Source organism: Ciconia boyciana, chromosome 2 (assembly GCF_034638445.1).
Source record: "Ciconia boyciana chromosome 2, ASM3463844v1, whole genome shotgun sequence".
NCBI lineage: Eukaryota > Metazoa > Chordata > Aves > Ciconiiformes > Ciconiidae > Ciconia > Ciconia boyciana.
The window spans coordinates 145,857,450-145,876,896 of record NC_132935.1 but is presented as its reverse complement, the minus strand read 5'-3'; the positions used below and the strand labels follow the sequence as shown (position 1 = coordinate 145,876,896).

General features: G+C 38.2%; 1 protein-coding gene across 1 annotated transcript in view; it reads left to right on the top strand.

Annotated features, from left to right (window-relative positions):
• CUBN (cubilin) overlaps positions 1-19,447 on the top strand; it is a 147,601-nt gene that overhangs the window by 105,696 nt on the left and 22,458 nt on the right. The window contains exons 50-56 of the mRNA XM_072854386.1: positions 570-776; positions 3,858-4,007; positions 4,877-4,998; positions 6,880-7,105; positions 9,135-9,322; positions 11,649-11,805; positions 13,330-13,479. Of these exons, the coding sequence (XP_072710487.1) occupies positions 570-776; positions 3,858-4,007; positions 4,877-4,998; positions 6,880-7,105; positions 9,135-9,322; positions 11,649-11,805; positions 13,330-13,479 (1,200 nt within the window). The remainder of the gene's footprint in view (positions 1-569; positions 777-3,857; positions 4,008-4,876; positions 4,999-6,879; positions 7,106-9,134; positions 9,323-11,648; positions 11,806-13,329; positions 13,480-19,447) is intronic.

The window sequence follows — 19,447 nt, the reverse complement described above, 5'->3', positions numbered from 1 at the left end:
TGTAGCTTGTGAAAGAGTGCAGCTAACCTACTTTTGCAAGCCCAGCCTCCAGAGAGGAGAAAGCTGGCAGAGCCTTACTACTACAGCCTTGAGTCTTTCAAACTTGTATTTTCCAACTCCCCCCACTCCCGCCCCCCCAAGCATCCTACTGTAGCATGAGTGCTCTTGGGGGTATGTTCCAGAAAAATCTTCTCTTGAATCTAGAATTAGGAAATGGGTAGGGCTGAGCAATACTGAACTGGAGCTGCAGTGGGATTTTATCAAAATGTTAAATAATGCTTGGTGTATTGATGGTGCTGCTGAAATATTTTATTTGATATCATGAATAATTGTTATTTCTTTGCTTTACACATGTGTTTTTAAAGACTCGCCAATAAATTCTGGGACACTAGGCAAGAATTCTCTTGTACACAGCAGTAAATTATAAAAAAAGAAGAGGATGGAAAAAGTTTTGATCTAATCAGTACATATGCTTGCTGACATGCACATATCAGGATAAACAGGGGCAAGATTTCTCTTCATACAAGAATTATTACTATTTTAAAATAAATTATATTTTGTTTCTGCAGTTTGTGGTGGAACCCTGATAGGATATGCAGGTGGGAATTTCTCTTCTGCTGGTTATGATGGTGTCAAAAATTACACAAGTAACCTGAACTGTGAATGGACCATTGAAAACCCCTCCCACTATAATTCATCCATATATATCTCTTTCGAGGATTTCCACTTGGAACATCACCAGGACTGCCAGTATGACTACCTAGAGTTACGAATAGGTTTGTATGTTCAGCAGGAGAATGGATTAAGCCTATCAAGATTCCAGTTGTGAAACTGTGTTTGTGCCAAATCTTGTTCATATATATTTGCAGAGAGTGATTGTTGTAGGATCTGTACATTTGAGAGAGTGTTCACATGCATGCCTTCCATGTTGCCTCCTAGACCAGGAGTGGGATTTCACTGCCAGAGCAATGGATGCATGGATTTTGTCACTCTTTCTGTCAGGGGAGAAAATGGAAAACTGGATAGGTATCTTGAGGGGATAAATTGTTTTGGTGGTTGCAATACACACCTGACTCTCTCTTTACAAGGGACAATACAAGGGACAATACAAATTTAACTTCATCTTGAAAGATGGCAGTCAGGAGAAGCTGGAGTCATCAAAACAATTTATGTGGTCCACAGCCCATTCTCTCCCTGCTCCTGAAATATCTCCAGGGACAGCAAGAATGGAGTAAAGAATGCTTTAATTATTCATAGCCTCTGCGCTGCATACCCACTTCATACCCCACTTTTGTATTCTATAAGATGATTCTCCAAAAACAAATCCATATCTCCTGTGAGACTGCATCACAAAATACAAACTAAAGCATTTAAAAGGAAAACAATCACAGGATTAATGCACCAGTAATATCTCTGCATATTTGAGCATCTTTAGCTATCCATAAGAACAAGTAACTGGAAATGTCATGAGTCACTCAGCTAATGCCAAGTGTAGTATGAAAGCTCCAGCTGTCTTCTTCACTGAGAGGCTGTATCTGTGAGTCCCAGAGAGAGCAGGTTCTAATTTAGCAGGAAATTGTTTCTGAAAGGTGGGGGGGGCAGTTTGAGAGCAGGAATCTGTTACATCCTTATTTGCATTCATTTGAACAAGAGCTCTTGGTTGTATAGCATCAGTTTGTCCTGTATAGAGCCAAAGCATGCATAGCTGCATAGCCTAACAATTCCCTCCCACGTATGCATTGGAGCTGGGAAATAATAGAAAGAGAACTCAGAGAAAGAAATAATAAAATACATCTGGTCCGTTACTCATCAGTTCCCACTACTCACACTTTACTGTGAAGCTCAGGCCTCCAGGCAATACAATCAAAGGAGAGAGGAAAAATGTAGTCTTATTTTGCTCTACACAGTTTTGTCATCTAAATAGCAATGTTCATTTTGGCCATACTAATGGATCTTCAGTTTCACACCCAGTCTCATGTCAAAGGCAGGATGCCCTAATTCAGCTGTGTATGCTGACCAGTAACATTTAATGAGCACTGAAATGTAAACAGTGCAGAATATCACTAAACTCAGGCAGGTGCTATTTAAGACTCTCAACAGAGCAGATGTGAATTTGGGGAAAGGTCTAATTCAACAGTAAGTTACCCAAGAGACCCCAAATCAAGCTGAGATGTGTAAAATTCTTTTGAGTTACCCATACAACACATTTAATGGTACTGAATGAAAAAAAACAAAAAGCAGAATTTACTTTGTGTATTCACTGAGAAATATTTAATCTAAATAGATAAATATTTCATATTTCTTAGGGTAAGGGTTTATATTAAGTTATTAAATTACCAGGCACATGCATGTAGTCTGTACATGGTAATACAGTTGAGCATTTTGCTACAGTGAAATATACTCCTAACTTTTGGCTTTTGTGGAAGACTCTTGATTTTGTCTTTCAGACCATTTGCTTCTGTTTGAACCAAATCTTACAGCACAATCTTTCTGCTTACATTTTCTGTTTATCAATAGTCTAGATCTCTGGCCAGCTGGCCATTCATGAAAGCAGTGATTGGTGTCACTTTTCACACTGTAGAGACTGAGTAACCTGTGTCACATCTGTCACATAGTCAATCACCTTGTAAGAAGTTAAAAAAAAGAAAAAAAAAGTACACTTCACATTTTAATGCTCAAAGTAGTTATTACTATTTTTTCCCAAACTGTAATTTATCATGAACGTCTTCTGCTTGTACAGCTGAGTATCGTTTTTAGTGCATGTTAACAAGACAGGTTTTAGCATTTCTCTGTGTAATTTGCATTAATAGAATTTTATTATAAGTTACCTTTAATCCCTGTGCTTCAAGGCATTTCAGATGGTGGCTGTGTCACTGTATATGACAGAAAGATGAAGTTACTCAGCCACATTACTTGGAATAACTGTGAAAGGGCTTTGAAGAGTGCCCAAAGTTTCTCCCTCCTGCTCTACTGCCTTCTTTGCAAGAACAGCCTGCCACTCTGCATGGAGCTAGGAGTTGCTTTTGAATGGAGACTTTTAAGACCAGCAGCCTGCTGTTATTAGAGAAGCAAACTTAGGAATGGCATTACCTGGATGTTGTGAGGAACACTATGACACTTACTTTCCTTCTTCTGAGAATGTATCAGTAATAAACAGAAACTGGCACTTCTGCCAGTGCGATGGAGCCCGGTAGAAGGGCAAACATTGCATGAGCAAACATTCAGCGTCACAGAAGTGCAACAGCCTGTGTTGTGCTTTCCTTTTAGGTTTCAGTGATTTGAGCAAATGCTGGCGTTTTTTTGCCATACAGAGAACAGTATGTTGGGGTCCCTAGGAAAGAGATGCCCACTATTAATACAGCAGTGACAGCTTGTTCATGGATGAAGCACATCCCTATATGGCGGAAAACTCAAAATCTCTGTTGACTTTAATGAGGATGTCACAAACACATAGGTTAAATAGGCTTCCATGCGATCAGGTCCTTGGGCCATCTCTTCCACTGTTCTGCCCACGTCTGCAGTTTTGGGGTACTTTCTGTGTTTTTGGGTCTGATGGATCATACAAAATGAAAGTGTGCAGGATGGCAGGGAGGGGAGAGAAGGAGCCCAAGATATTAAGAGGATCATTAATACAGCTTTGGAGAGAACTTCCTCGTTGTCAAGATTTAGATCCCAGCAACCAACTGCAGCACTCTACGTATACCCATAACAAATAATCAGTTATTAAGTGTGATGTGTACTTTTCTCTGTTTTCTAGTCAAAACAAAATTAAATGCATGTTTGCCCTATGTACTCCTTTACGATATTGTAGCTCTTTTAGAATTCAAAAAGTGTATTTTTTTTCTTTCTTTACTCAGGGGATGCTGATGGAGAGCTAATAGCCAGACTCTGTGGTCAGGCTGCATCATCTGTGCCACTAGTGATAGCTGCCCCCCAGATCTGGGTACACTTTGTAAGTGATGAAAACACAGAAGATAAAGGATTCTTGGCCCATTACACATTTGAAGGTAAATGGCTTGATAGACTGTTGCCCTTGCTGACTGAGGCACTTCTGAGGAATGTTGCCATTCATTTGGTGATACTGAGTGTGTATTCACTATGGGATCAACTCTCAAAGAGGTCCTCAAAAGTTACACGCTGCCTGCCACTATTTATATCCATCTAAAGCAAACATATGCTAGAAAGTGAAGTTTTAGATTTATTTTCTGCCTCAGTGTCCCCATTCCCCGAACCACATTTGAGTTTTTGCAATGCAGTGCAACACTCAAAACAGCTGGTTGCTCTTGGGAATAGGGATGTTACAGGTAACACCAGCCAAGTTTTACTTACTTTGAATAGGCCTCCAGAGTGCTAGCATGGCTGAAATGCATTCTGCTGCTTGAACCTTTGTGCTCATTTTGAAATCCAGTTAAAGCTGTATCAGTGCAAATTACACCACTTTGCCATTTACATGCCAGCACAACTATTCTTCCTGTCACAGCTGAATTTAGCCTTCGTGCTTATCTAGACACATCAGAAAGTTTTTGACTTGATTGTGTTGGTCCAAGAATGGCACTGGTTTGCTTAGGAGACTGAGATAAATAAATGGAAGATAAGGTGGAAGAGGCAGCTATAAGTGTCAGCTGGCAAAGGTTTAGCAGAGCTATATTAAGTATCAGAATAAATGCAAAGTTTCAAGGTCATTGCATCTGTTTACTCACTATTCAATGACAAAGATTTTAAAATTTGGATTTTCTCAGATAAATTGTTCATCCTTACCTATATCAGTCCAACTTAAATACATTTTAGTACTATTACAAGCTGAATAATCTTCCAGTCATTTGCTTATAGTGTTCAGTTCCTAAAATGTATTGAAATGTTACTTTTTTTTCTTCAGCCTGTGGTGGTATACAGTCAGGTGAAAGGGGAGTTATCTCAAGTCCTAACTACCCAGAGCCTTACAGCAACCTGAATCGCTGCTCCTGGTTGTTGGAAGCCCCTGAAGGTGAAACCATCACTGTGAGTAACACAATGCCATGATTATGTGCACAGCTGGCAGTGTGAGAAGCACCCTCTGAATCTTGAGGAACAAGTTTGAGACAATTTGGAAAATCAGAAATGTGGAGGAATGAAATATCTCCCCATCAGCCTTACCTAAGGAAGAGGGGGAAATGAAGATAACACAACCAAACTAGATTATGCTTTTTGAAAAGCAGAAGGATCCTAGTCTAATTTGACCTCAAAATATAGCACTGACTTCTCCTTTAAACAATGACTTTCTATGTTTAGGAAACTAAAATAACTCATGTTATTAGATGTGCATGGATATTCTCACTATCATGAGAATAAACATGAGGCTGAAGTTTTTTCATCTCTGCAGAAAGTTACAAGCCACTAGAAAGTTACTTTCATGTCTTAATGATTGGCCTGGAAGATAATATGATTGCTGGTACAAATTACATCAATGAGATGCTACTCTTATTTCCCAATAACTATTAACAGGCTGCCTGAGGTGTTGCTTTCTTGAGCCAAACTGCTGAAAGACCAATTTAAGCACCTTTATGATGAAGCAGTGCTAAACTTCACTCACTGAATTATTTGACTGATCCTTTGGAGAACAGGTCCAGTCAATGACATTTGAGGTCCAGGTTAGAAAATTATCTGAGTTTTGTAAAAACACATTGCATATTTTCATATATAATGTCTTTCACTAATTTCCCTATCATGTTTTCCTTGTTTACAGCTACAAAGGTATTCTTAGAAATGCAAACCCATAGTCCTAATTATTCTGCTGCATGATATTCTGACCACTGCCTAGGTACTTACTTCAGGGAATACAGGATTATTTTAGTAGAACACAAAATTTCTATTTAATCTGCAAATTTGTTTAAAGCATAACTAATCTTAATCAGATGGAAGTAAATTTCTATTTTAAAAGGAGCCCCCTCAATGAGTAGCAGCCCCCTCAATGAGGGCAGACTAACCTTTTACAGTAAAAGCTGACAGTTTCAGTTGCTGGTAAAGTTCCAAACTTAAACCATTTGAGCTAAATTTGTATTTGGTCTTTGCCTCCGGCAGAGTTCTTTTGGAAATGAATACACACAAAAATTACAGGAAGAAGTACTATGTATTTGCTCAACTTTTCTACAAAGATCCCAACCCTAGAACTGGCAAAAAAAACTTATTGGAAGAGGGCCAGGCAGTCATTAGTGTACATCAATATTTCAACATCAACAAATCCGGTAGTCTACTGGATCAGCAATCTAAATCTTTGCACTGGAAATCCCACCCGTGTGCATATCCCTCCAAGGACAAATGGCATCAGTGCGGGAGGGAGACAGGGTCAGAAGCTGCCTGCCCAGCCCAGTCTATTTATGTGGTGCATCCAGGCCCACAGGAACCAACCATACAACTGTTTCTCTTAGATTTAATGGAAACCAGCATTATTTTTAGCAACTGTTAAGTATTCTGATTCAAATAATAGGAAGAAAAAAACCCAAGGCTTTCTGCTTACATAGCTACTTATATTTGACTGTGCAACTTCAAATTTCATGACCAGAGGCCTTGAGAGCAGGAAAGTGGTTCAACACCTGCGCATATTCAAGACCGTTTTGAAGCACATACTTAGGTTCAAACATATGGTTAAGTCCCAATAATGCAGTTTTGAACCTGTGCGTTCGTCTTCCATTTTTGTCTTCATGCTAAGTAGCTGTTCTTACTTATAGTGGCAAGACTCCAAGAAATACTTGCAGGAAAGCATCAAGGTGAAGTGAGGGTCGGATTTCTGAGCATACACAGAAATCATTGTGCTAGGATGGCTACGGGATGGCTAGAATTGCTCTAAGCTCTCCGCTGGTGTGGCTGGTGTTAGCTCCTGAATGTTGCTTTTGTGTGTTGCAGCTTACTTTTACAGCCTTCCACGTTGAAAATCATTCGCTTTGTAAGTGGGACTCTGTTACTATCCTGAATGGTGGCTCTCCTGGGTCTCCTATCATAGGAAGGTATTGTGGAAACACATCCCCTGGGACTATTCGGTCTGGTTCCAGCAAGCTAGTTGTCATCTTTAACTCTGATCACTCAATTCAAGGAGGTGGCTTTTATGCAACATGGACAGCAGAATCTCTAGGTAAGAGAAAAAATACTGGTTTTGTCAGGTCTAACATAGTACATCATGCCTATATAGCACTTTTCAACCACAAAATGAAATAGGATTCCTCCTCCTTAATTAAGTTTTCATCAAAGAACAAAAGAAATACATGCCAACATCTTCAGCATTCCTGAGAGAAGCCAGCACTAAAAAAGTCAAGTATTAAACCAGAGTTGTCTGATCTCACACAATGAAATCAAACTTGGACTGATTCTGTATTTTTTAAGCCTCCCACTGGCAGTTTCTTGTTGTCTGTAAATTGATACCATGCCCGTTATCCTCCCAGCAGTGCTATCTATTGTCAGTGACTATGAGGCATTTCATTTCTTGAATAACAATTGTTTCACAGTTCGATTTGGTTTAAACACTTAAAACTAGAAAGAGGTCAGTTTCAAAACAGAGTGGCAGACAGAACTTCTCAAGGAGCACATATGACAACAGCCTAAAACTCTTCCACTTCAGTGGAGATGTTGGTACACTTTTGAAGGTGGTACACATGCAGGATTGAATTGGTACATTTTAAAAAGCTACCTTCCCTCTGTTGAAGTTATTATATCTCTGGATTAAAAAAAAAAAGGTAGCTCACCATTTGCACACTGTCCTTCAGGAGGTGACTAAAGGCAAGTGTAGATGTGCCAGCTGGTGGCAGGGCAGAATTCATTGTGCCTTCCTATCTCAGTATAGAGCTGGCAATGTGTTCCCTAGTGTCACCTCCAGCTGCAAACCTTCTGGCTGATGCTGATCAGCTTTCCATCAGTTAATGATCTAGCAGTATTCACACAGTCAGTTGATGGAGTGCCTTCTTAAACATATCAATAGTCTGTGCTTGCTATCACAAGCAGGTTTTTGACACGTTTCCCTGCTGTCACTGGAATTTCATGTGCAGGCCACTCTTCAATGATGTAGTAGACATTAGCATACATATGCAATGTGCATAGTTGTCTCTGTGAAAGGAGATTTCTTCTTTTATATACCTCGTGTCCTTTCCTCACCTTTATTCTCATTTGTCCACTGAGAATCTCTGGGTTTACATTCTGTATGTGTGAGCAAAACTTGGCCTCATTTCCTTCTAAATGCAATTGCCATTATCTAACATAGAAGAATGAAAAATAAAAGCTTCCTTTTAAAGCTAATATGTATTTTTTAATTAAGAGGAAAAAAGTAGAATGTTATAAAGCTTTTTTTGCTCTTTATTCATCCTTTTACTACATCGGCACTGAAATAATAATGGGTTGCTAGTACTGTATGCATAGCCCTAGTAAATAATTCTTGGCATGGTATTTGCAAGTATGTTTCAAATTAACTAAACTTATTATGTATAAGAACATGAGCTGCCACAGAGCTATGGCCAGCTAGTCCCCCTTATAAATGAATCTGTTAACAATTTTTAAAGGCATGTTTTTCAGCCCTTTCCATAATCCCACTGAGATCCACAGGGCTGCCTGGGATGGAGGAGAAGTCACCATTTTGCCCTGGGTAAACAGATGTAGTTTGAGTAGATTCACATGTGGAACTACATTATTAACATGTTGCAGAGTGACAAAAACAAGGATTCGGCAGTAGATTGATTCTTTTTTTCCCCAGGGTGCTTCTCTGAATGGCTCTCAGTCATGATGTGCATGCTGTGGGGTGTGGGAAGGAACCTGCACAGTCTCGGGAGAAGGTCCTCATTAATGTATTTCTGACCCTTACTCTCTATGTGAGCAATAGTCCTAATAGTCAGCAGCGTATAGATGGACCAAAGCAAAAAGGTACGGACTAGCAAGGAGAAGGAGCTTGTGAAGAAGAGAAAGTGAAGTACAAAGAGAGACCTTCTCTAGAGTGTAACTACCTCCTTGCTGCAGGGGTGGGAGAAGAAAAATTAAGCAGAAGAGGGGTAAATGAAATTTGAATGGGTGTCAGGACTTTCCTCTCTCACTCTTGCAGCCACAGAAGCAAGCAGCTATTCAAAGCTGACACCAACAGGAAATATTTGAACATTTCTCCCAGCTGTTGCTGTTTTTTCCAGGATGTGGTGGAATCATTCATTCAGATAACGGTATGATCAAGTCTCCTCATTGGCCTCAAAACTTTCCCGTGAACACCAGATGCACATGGACCATCATTACACATGAAAGCAAACACTTGGAGATGAACTTCCACAGTAACTTCCAGATCCCAGATAGCAATGGAAGTTGTCAGAGCAGTTATGTGAAGGTAATATAATTGTTGGCATTAGACCAGCAGAGCAGTGCTTTAAGAAGTCATGATTCCAGAATCCTGTTTTGCAATCATGTCACGCTTAGGATTGTCAAGGCACAAAATTCAGGAAACTGAAGTCCTTGTACCAATACAGTAAATTTTCTGTATGCCTTGAGAACTGGCTTTTATTTATTTTTAATTTTTATCAGTTCTTGAGGGTTCACCTCCAGCAGAGTCCCATCACCCTACATGCTGCCCCAAAAATTAAAAATATGAAAAAAGTACATATGTCTTCAGAAACAGAAAATAATGAGAAAATATAGTGTAATGAAAAGACCTTTTCAATTACTCCAGTGAGTAAAAAAACAGGAATGAATATAATTCTACAAAACTTCTTTATAAGTGTATAAACTGTCCAAGTTGCACTAATCCTTCTTTTTTTAATCTCAAAAAACAAAGATAGCATTCTTATCTTTCATAGGTTGTCAAGAGCCACTTGTTTTCAAAGCAATAGAACAGAGTGGACATGCTTTGAATTTTTCAGTGTCATTTTTTTCTCAGGCATTTGGCATATGTTCAGTGGTTTTGTGCTCATTTTCTTCACAGCAGTGTAACTCCCACTTGAAATAAAGGGCAAACATAATTTGACAACATGTAGGAAGACTTGAGCAGCTGTACATCTGATCCATACCTACTAACTTACAAACTACAGTTGCACTCATTTTTTAAGGCTGTGGAAAACAATACTATTAGATTTGTCTTTTCATAGCCTGCTCCTCTGATTAATTGATGTAATATGTTACAATAAATTTCACTAATATGAAAGTCTTAATACCACCCAGTAAAGGTGCTTTAATTTCAAATTTCTAAACTGTCCTGAATGACATGGTCAAAACTATGTCAAATGGAGATTTTCTCCATAGAGAAAAATCTGAAAATTTTGGTGATGTCCACCTCAATTTCTGAATGTCCAATTTGAGGTTTATGAAGGTGTCTGGATATGAAAAAGTGTGGAACAGGTCTAAGTTTCTTCCATTCACTCCAAGCTGAGCAGCCAAAAAAGAGGAATCCAAAATCAATAGGGACTTTGCAAAATCTTGGCCAGGTCATGGACTGTTTATATTAATCCTTTGAGCATCCATTGCCTCAAACACCTGGCCAGATGAATGAGGTTATTCGTACATCTACACTTACAGACTAACCCTTGGCTAACCCTTTCTAGGATGGTTGCTTAGAGCAATCACAATTTCATGTGGTTGTTCTAGTTCCACTAGACTTCTTTCAAACACATTATTTTAAAAACCAAATATTATTTGTTTTTAATATATTTTTGGTATAAAGTACCAGTAAAAAACCTGTTCAAACACATCGATGAAAAATAAATTTATTATTAGAATAAATGATTTTTTCTTTTTTCTTAAGGAGACATTTTAAATCCATGGCAATAAACATCCTGATTCAGGAAATTATTTAAGCACTCAGAAACATCAAACATTTATGCCTATGTTTCATTTTATATGTGTGTTGAAATTCAGTGCTTAAACTGTGAGCCTCAAGTACATGTTTAATTAATTACCTGAAGAAGGTTTCACTTACCTACCTACCTAAACCTGTCTGTGCTTCTTGAATGCATGGTTTGATTGAACTTAAATTGTCTATTGGTACAGATTAAGTGATATTTTAAAAAAATGTATATTTTCCTTTATTATATTTTTTGTGAATTATATTCTTTTGTTAACTCTCTACATAATTTGATACTTGTCATTGAACAAGTGAATGCAACATAACAAAAATGGGAATAATTTTTGATTAGTAAGACTAGATATTAAGGATACAGATCTTCCAGTTTGATGCCTCTATATTACCCTCGCACGACAGCTTTGGTTTTTATTGATTTATGAATAATATAAGGATTGTATTTAATAATTTATTGTATACACAGATATTTATATTCATAGGGTGTATGGAGTTAAGTTAGCAGAGATAAAATGGAGGTAGGTAATGATGCGCGTAAAATATTTTTCTCTGGTTCCCTGGACCTGATCTATGTTGGCTCTGCTTATCAGCATAAGTTCGAGCAAATGACCTCCAGGTGCCCTTCAGAGGTCCCTGGCAACCTAAGTTATTCTGTGATTCACTCCTTGGAGAAGTCTTTTTGTCTCCACTGACTGTAGAGTGAATGGAGAGTGATTAGCTCCAATTTAGAGTTCTAAGATTCATTGTGAGATGAATCCTACCCTAAGTCTATGGAAAGAACAATTGCATATGCAATTCCTGGTGGGTTCCCACAACCTGCATGGGCTTTGAAAGCACTAAACCATTTCCAATCTGGTCTTGTCAGGTGTGGAGAGGAAATTATGAAGGAGAAGAAGCTTTGTTAACCACAGGATGTGGAAGTTCATCTCCTGATCCTGTTATTGCTCCAAACAATGTGGTAACTACAGTATTTCAGTCTCAGGATGCTCCTGGGCCAGGTTTCTCTGCATCTTTCATAAGCAGTAAGTAACATTAAAGCCAGATGGCTGCCCTGTTAGTCCATTTTGGATTAGTTTGATCTGTGTGTAGCAATTCAGACCTCAGTCCAACAAGGCATTGTAGCCTCTGCCCAGCTTTTGAAACCAAGAGTTTCCTTATTGAACGCAATGGAACTACTGTGTGCTCCAGTGTTGGACTTGCCAAAGATCCTCCATGCATCTGTAACTGTAGTTAGTCTTAGACACCTTTGCCTTTTCAGGGTGCTGAAAAGAAATGAATAGGCTTTAAATTTTAATAATTTGTTTTTCTTTAGTTAAACTGCTTGGAAGCTAAAGCTATAATCTTCTTAAAAAGGAAAAAGGATCTGCTCCTCCTTTAGAATTTTTATCTCTGTTCCTCTTTTCAAGGCACATGCTGAAACTGTGGTAATTTGTCCTGTGTATGGTGTAGCCCATGCCCTTCACATAAACTGCTCTCAGGAGTAGAAATTACTTCTCACCACCTGCTCTGGCCTTTGGTTTGCTTTGTTGTATTTGCATTTCATGTAGCTCAAGTGGCATTTCTTGGGTGGGCCTCTCCATTTCTTTCATTGCTGTGTGTCAGTCAAACCCACCAGAACTGTAGGAGGTAGTGCTCAATTGCCACCAGTTGTTTGGTTTTTTGTAGGATACTGCCAAAGGAAACCACTTTCCCTTCACTGGATTCAGATTAAAACAGTGAGAAATGAAGTGCTTAGAGGAAGACACTATTGAAGCATACAGAATTCTGAACTGAAACTGCTTTTGTTTTTATAATGTCTGCACTAATGTTGTCAGTAACAACTAACAACCTCTTAGTGGAGGCAATCACAGGCTTCATATGCGTGTTCCTAATCTTATACCAGCATTTCACTGTGCGCTGTGATCTTTTAAGCCTGTAGCTTAAAATAAAGAGAAACCCCAAGGCCATGCAAGTCATTAGGATGAGAAGGAGCTCCATGAAAATGAACAGCTCCGTGTGCTTGAGAAGTTCTGGGTGGCAAACATCTCCTGGCTCTCCGTATAGCAAAGCAACCCAGAGATGGCCTTACAGCAGACTGCATCCTCCTGGCTGTCAGGCATGAAGCAAAAATGGTACTGCTTGGACTAATATGGGCATTTTCAAATGAGGCTAGACTGCTGATGTGCCCCAGTAACCCCCCATCAAGTTCAGCTACATTTATATGTACTAAGGGATTTTGAAATGTGCAGGCTCCAAACCCGTAAGAACAGCAGTGCTGTGTCCTTCTGGTCAGTGGGCTGAGGGGCTATGGCCTGGTGTTATCCAAGACATGCAAAGATACTGTGTGAGGCTGTAGGCAGGAAGGCCCTATATTTCCCAAAGACACTGCTCTCTGTGTGTATAAGACCTGCTTTTGCCATCATGATATGTACTACTCTCTCTGGTTTTTTGACCAGCCTCTTCAGGAGAGATGAGGTCCTTGTGTACATTATAGGTTTTCTCACTGCAAAACCAGAATGATGTTATCACCTGGATTATAACTGTGTCTTATTTATTAATGTTTGCAGGATGTGGAGTAAATTTCACCAGGCCTGCAGGTCGTATCGTCTCTCCTAACTACCCTAGTCAGTATGATAACAACTTGAACTGCAGCTATATCATAGATCAAGGACCACAGTCACTGGTGATTCTAGAGTTTGAGACTTTCCACTTGGAAGGTAAGTCGTTCTTCATAATTTCAGTATGTATTACGAAGTGTAACTTCTTACTTGAAAACATAGCAGTCTTCTATTGTGGAAAATGGCTGATGGTTTAATTTGCTGGTCCATTCTGAAAATCATTTACAGACAAACATTTACAGAGACAGTTTCCAGGGTTCAGTTTTGCGTCACTGATGGCTTCCAGAAGAGTGCAGATAGATCTCAATCACTGAATATCTTGCAGCAATGAAGTTGGGAATTTGCCAGGTGGTTGGAGTATAAGAGTGACTGTGGCCAATTTGGGTGTTTGTTCCTGTCTTTTTTTTTTGCCGTTGAGTCTTATAATCTTTTTTCTCTTAGGCCAGCTGTTTTGCTTTTCAGTGCTTCTGTTTCCCTAACTGATAAAATGGATATAAATATACTCAGGTGTTATACAAGGATGTGAAACTAGGTGGAAGACTACAGTAACTGAAAACCTATAAAAGTTGTTACCCTGTATATACCCATTAACAAAAGTCACTCTTGAGATTTTCAAACTTGGCGGCTTTTAGCCAAGAAATAAAAGGTATAATATCCTGGTCTCATTGGTGTGAATCATAAAACTTTCCCAACCTTTGATAGGATCAAATTTTTATGGGTAGAGTTGTCATGATAACACAGAGGAATCAGTATGTCCAAACTACTTGGGTGGCATCACGTATTTTGAGGCCATCTTAATTTGGTTCCCTTGAAGTCACCTAGACAAAGAGATTGTTGAGTAATTTGTTACTAACCTGGGATGCATAATTTAAATTTTTCTTCAGACCAAATCATAAAATCAGAAAATAGGCTTCCTTTATTTTCTTTTTAAGTTTGCAAACTGTTTTGAATTCAAAAGTATTCTGGTCGAAACTTAATTTAGGTCTGAGACAAAGATTCGATTTGACTATAATTTTATCTGAAACATTTTTTTCATCTCCCAATACAAACCGCTACTTTAAGAATTTTTTTAAAAATGAAATGTAAACCACAGAAATGACATAATTTCTTAATGTAGAAGACATTATTATTCAGCAGACACACTAAACTTTAGGCTGAATCAGGTGATGCCAGTTTTGACACTTCTGTGAGTACATTACTGATCTGTATTCTGTCTGTGCATTCAGTTAATTTATAAATTAATTCAAGCTTTTATTATTAAGAAGGTTAAAGCAAAGAGGTAAGTGATACAGACATAATAATAAACATAGACCTAAATAAATACTAAAAATATTCTACCTCTTGCAGGGCAATTTGGTCCTTTATTGTTATAGGCTTCCTTAAGCTACACAAACTAAAAGTCCTTAGTCACATGAAAGAAAAGAACTTCAGATATGAGCTAAAGGACATCTTGTTATAAAAGAGGAAGTATGACACTCTCCAGTAGTTGATTATTAATATTTTTCACAAAATCTTAAAATATAACCCTGTAGCAAAGAGAAATTGCCTGGGTTTGAATTGGAAAGAAGATTGAAACCATGGTCTTGCAAACTATCATGCAGAAGTGAAAACATATTCAGCTGTCCCACTGAATATGTTTAGCACATGTGCCTATGGGTTTCCACCATGAACTCCCTTAGTTCTTTTGCAAAGGCAGAGCAATGTTTGGCAGCATCTGTTAAAAACATTTCCAGCTATTCCATATGCAAGGAAGCATTGCACCTGCTTAGATTGTTGCTGAGTATGGCCTTTAAAATCTTAACCATACTAGTACAGATGTTCTAGATTGGGTTTTTAAAGTTTAGCTACATGTCCAATTAACATAATTTACTACCTATTTGACCTTTCGAAAGAAATCAATTTTTTTTCATGGTAGTTTAGTAATGAAATGAAGTATCTAAAATAATGCCTGTAAGGCATACATATCTCATTGACTTTAACTGCTGGAGATATCTTTTCCAGAAAATTAGAAGGCAGAAGGTAATTGGTTATAGTGCAGTGACACATTGGTACAAAATTGAATGACTTTGTGGGTTAGTCACAGATCTCTGCTGTAGAGTAGTTATGTTTTCAATTATGATGAGACGCCTGTTCTGATTATAAAGAACGACTCCAAATGAGGCAGTTAACCCACAGCAGTGATACAATGTCAGTATCTGGAACCAAATGAACATGACATGCATGTACTATATATTAAATATGTACTAAGCACTAAATATAGCAAGTAACAGCAAGAGAGAACTGGAGGAAACTGCATTTGTAGATTTTGTGATCAAAATTTAATCTAAATTGGCTGCTTCTTTGTAGGTAGAAAAATTGGTTTTATCTGACTTTGAGCCCCTGAAAATAAACATCTAATTTAGATTTATCATCTAGACTTATATCCTCCTATAGTGAAGTGAAAAAGATAGTGCTTTAAACTAAAAAGCAAATGTGTTGTACAGGTGGAATGAATTGCCTTCCGAAGGCCTCTCTCACTCTCATTACCCATTGACTATTACAGGAAGCCATAGACAATAGCTTACACAAGATACTTAAGACTTAGGCAGCAAAACATAGGCAAGATTAACCCTATGAATGGAGTTTGGCTTAATCTATGTAATGTCCTTGCAGCCCAAAGAATGTCTCTTCCTGCACCAAACTGAATACGGTTACAGAACCTCTCTTTTGATTTGCCTGTTTCATGAAGCTGCATAGGTTCCCATTTGCTTCTTGTAGTACCACCTACATTGTTGTGTTTGGTTATTTTATAAAGAACTAAACAAATGGGGGTGAGTTTGTTTTTTCAGCCCCACTGCTGCGACAGTGATAAACGTCGTTTTCCATCTGTCCTCCCTCCTTGGATCAAAGGTCTCCACAAATCTAGCATATTAGAATTAGTCACAAAAAATTATCTATCTATCTTAGTAGACTTGCTATCTAAGAAATAATTAATCACATCCATCTTTTGTTCATAAGCTTTATTCAGATGAACATCCCTACAAATACACCTCTAGGACAGCTAGGGTAATATATTATTAAATGGCTGTAGTACGCTTCCAGTATGAGTGTAACATGCAATGGAGTCTGAATTCCAAATCATGGAAAATTAGGGGAAATGGATGGGGGCCTCCTGCAATATCTGCTTTTAGAATTCTGTAGTATTTATACTCTGTCCATACAAAGCAACTGCATTGTGTTGATACCATGTCGACCTGAAAAATGTTTTAATAACTTATTTCTCCTTTTTTTTAAACATGCAACTGTAATTTTGCAATCTGAGATAGGGCCACAGCTTCCTTTTGGAGTCTTCTCTATCCGCTTTCTCAGTTGTTACTAGGCAATTCAGAAAATAGACAACTTTTGCAACAGATTATTTTGAAAGAGGAGATATATATATATATATATGAAAGACTTGTAATTCCTTGCTTTCAAAATGGTATTTTGTGCTATGGAGCTAGTTAATATATGGCACAGGAGTAGTACTTTTACATCTGGAGTAGTACTTTACATCTGCGTAGTACTTTTCCTACATTAGTAATTACTAATTGTATTACCATTTATACCAGAAGCTACAGTTGTGAACCAAACCATCATTATTTTAAGTTTTACAAAGTTTAAACAAAAAGACAGGTTCTGCCTCAATACAAATTGAAACAGAATCTATGGCTATAGACAGAGAGATGGAAAAAGGACATTGTTATTAGTGACCAGATAGTTAGGGGCCCAAATTTGGTCAAGGTTTTTGTGCAGGTATCATATCAAATAAATGATTTCATGGAGAATAATGAAACTAGACAGAAATTTATGCTAAATGGAAAGGAGACAACACAAAGGCATATTTCAAAATGTAATGTAAGGACAACTGAAGCTCTTATCATGTGAACTGTGGAGGCAGGAGTCAATGTATCAATGCTGAGTGGTACCAAGAGATGATAAATAGAGTGCAGACAGATAACAAAAGGCCTTGAAAGCAAATACACACAGCAATTCAAAGAAAAAGGGATATGTTCATAACGTCAGGCCAAATAATTGATCTCTCCAGCAGTATTTGGAAGAAATATTGTCAAGGCTAGACGAATGAATGGTACAGTATCCATGTTGGAAAAATCACTGGTTTTTGGGTGAGAGTCATAGCTATGTGGAAGGATACAACAAATTAGTTTATCTTAAAGTGAATAACTGGAAACACTTGACAATATTTACGTCTAGCCTGGATGTGAAGACCTAGAGAGACCCAAATCATAGACATGGACCTAATGAGGGCAGGCAAAATGATGACGCTGTAAAGAAAGAAGATGCATGGGAAGACTTGAGGGGGCGGAAAAGCTCTCCTATTGAATGGTTTTGTTGAGAGACAGAAATAAGATTTTCGTCTGAACAGAAAGAGGCCTGGAGGAGGGAAGTAGACTTACGGGGTCATCAGTATAGAGATAGTAGTTGCATCTGTCCTTGCAAATGAGATTACACAGAGCTAATGTGGAGATAAAGAGAGAAATACAGGAGAGAAGATGTCTCATTGAATCCTCATGGATGAATCAGAAGGGAGAATACAGTAATATCAGAAGGATGAGCAAATGCTCTTAGTAGACAAGTTTTATGAAGAAAAACAGCGCTAGCTATGTGGAAAGTGTCTGTCAGCTCTAAGAGGATGTGGGTCTGACATCTGGCTAAGAAAAGATCTCTGGAGACTCATGAAAGCTGTTCCATTGTAGTGCAAGGGACAGAATTGGTCTAGAAAAGATCAAAGATTATAGAATTAGAGGAAATAAACCACAGAGAAGAACTGCTGATGATGTGCTGAGTATGTGTAGAGGCTGGAAGTATGACATGAGGAGATAGGATAGAGGAATCTGAGGCTGGGGATTATTTACAGAATAATGCATTTTAGTATGGTGAGAAATTAAGGAAAAGTGTAAACAAGTGATGAGTTACAGGATAGAGATCAAACAATCATCAGTCCTGCCAGGATTCATGGGTCGTAAACGATATTGGCCCAAACAGTGAGATTTCAAAGCTAGAAATTAAGCCTTTTGCTCACAATCCTACATCAACCATCTTATTCTTTCCAGTGCAGCAGTTCAAAACAACTTGTGAAGGGTATTGTGGACCTTCGCTTTGCTGAGAAATCTGTTTCACTTCATGCCTTTCTCCAAAGTGTTTCCAGAAAGGGACCTAAGTTGCTTTCTCAAATCTTTACCATTCTGAAATTGCACTTGTCTCTGTTTCTTTTTTTTTCATTTCTTTGTATTTTTAAATTGATTATGTTTTTTAATTGTATCACATTATCAAGATTCTTATAATAGAGTAGGACATGAAGAATATTTTTAATTCATTATTTTATAATTAACAGTGTAATCAGTTATCTGATGTGGCTGGTTGTTTTCAGCTTAGTTACTCTTATTAGAGTCAGACTAGTACCATATTTCCCTATCGGGACAATTATAAAACATGTTAGAATACATTGTCTTCATTGAGAGAAAAAGAATTTTTAAATTAAAACTCCAGAGAGGTTCTAAAATCTATCTGGCTGCTGGAAAGACTCTGTTGTTCTTCTGAAACAGAATTATCTCTCCATTCCTATTTGTCATCCTGTTCAATACGAGTCATCCTGTTTCCTACAACGTTAGGAAGCAGCTTGTTTTGACTGGACAATCTGCAGGAATCACTCCTCTGCAATGCTAGGCTCAGTGTCTCTCCTGTTAAATTTAGATAATTCCCGATTAATCCTTTGCAGTTTAAGTAACTGCCCCCTTGCTGCTAATAGATTGCTAAACATGATAACTTAACCTCAATAAACATGTGGCACCCCAGTTTCCATTATGCTTGTAAATGATGAAGAAAAAGACAAAGAAAACACCAAGTTGTTCTATAAACCTAACAACTAATGAAGCTTGGTTTTCAGTAGATACGTACTGTGTTTTTCACTGACAGCATTCATCCAGCTTTCTTGCATAACCCATGTGGCTCCCTTCTTGCTCCCACATGATACCCAACCTCTCTAGCTCCCACCACACATCCCTTGGTGGTACCACCTTGGGTATGACTA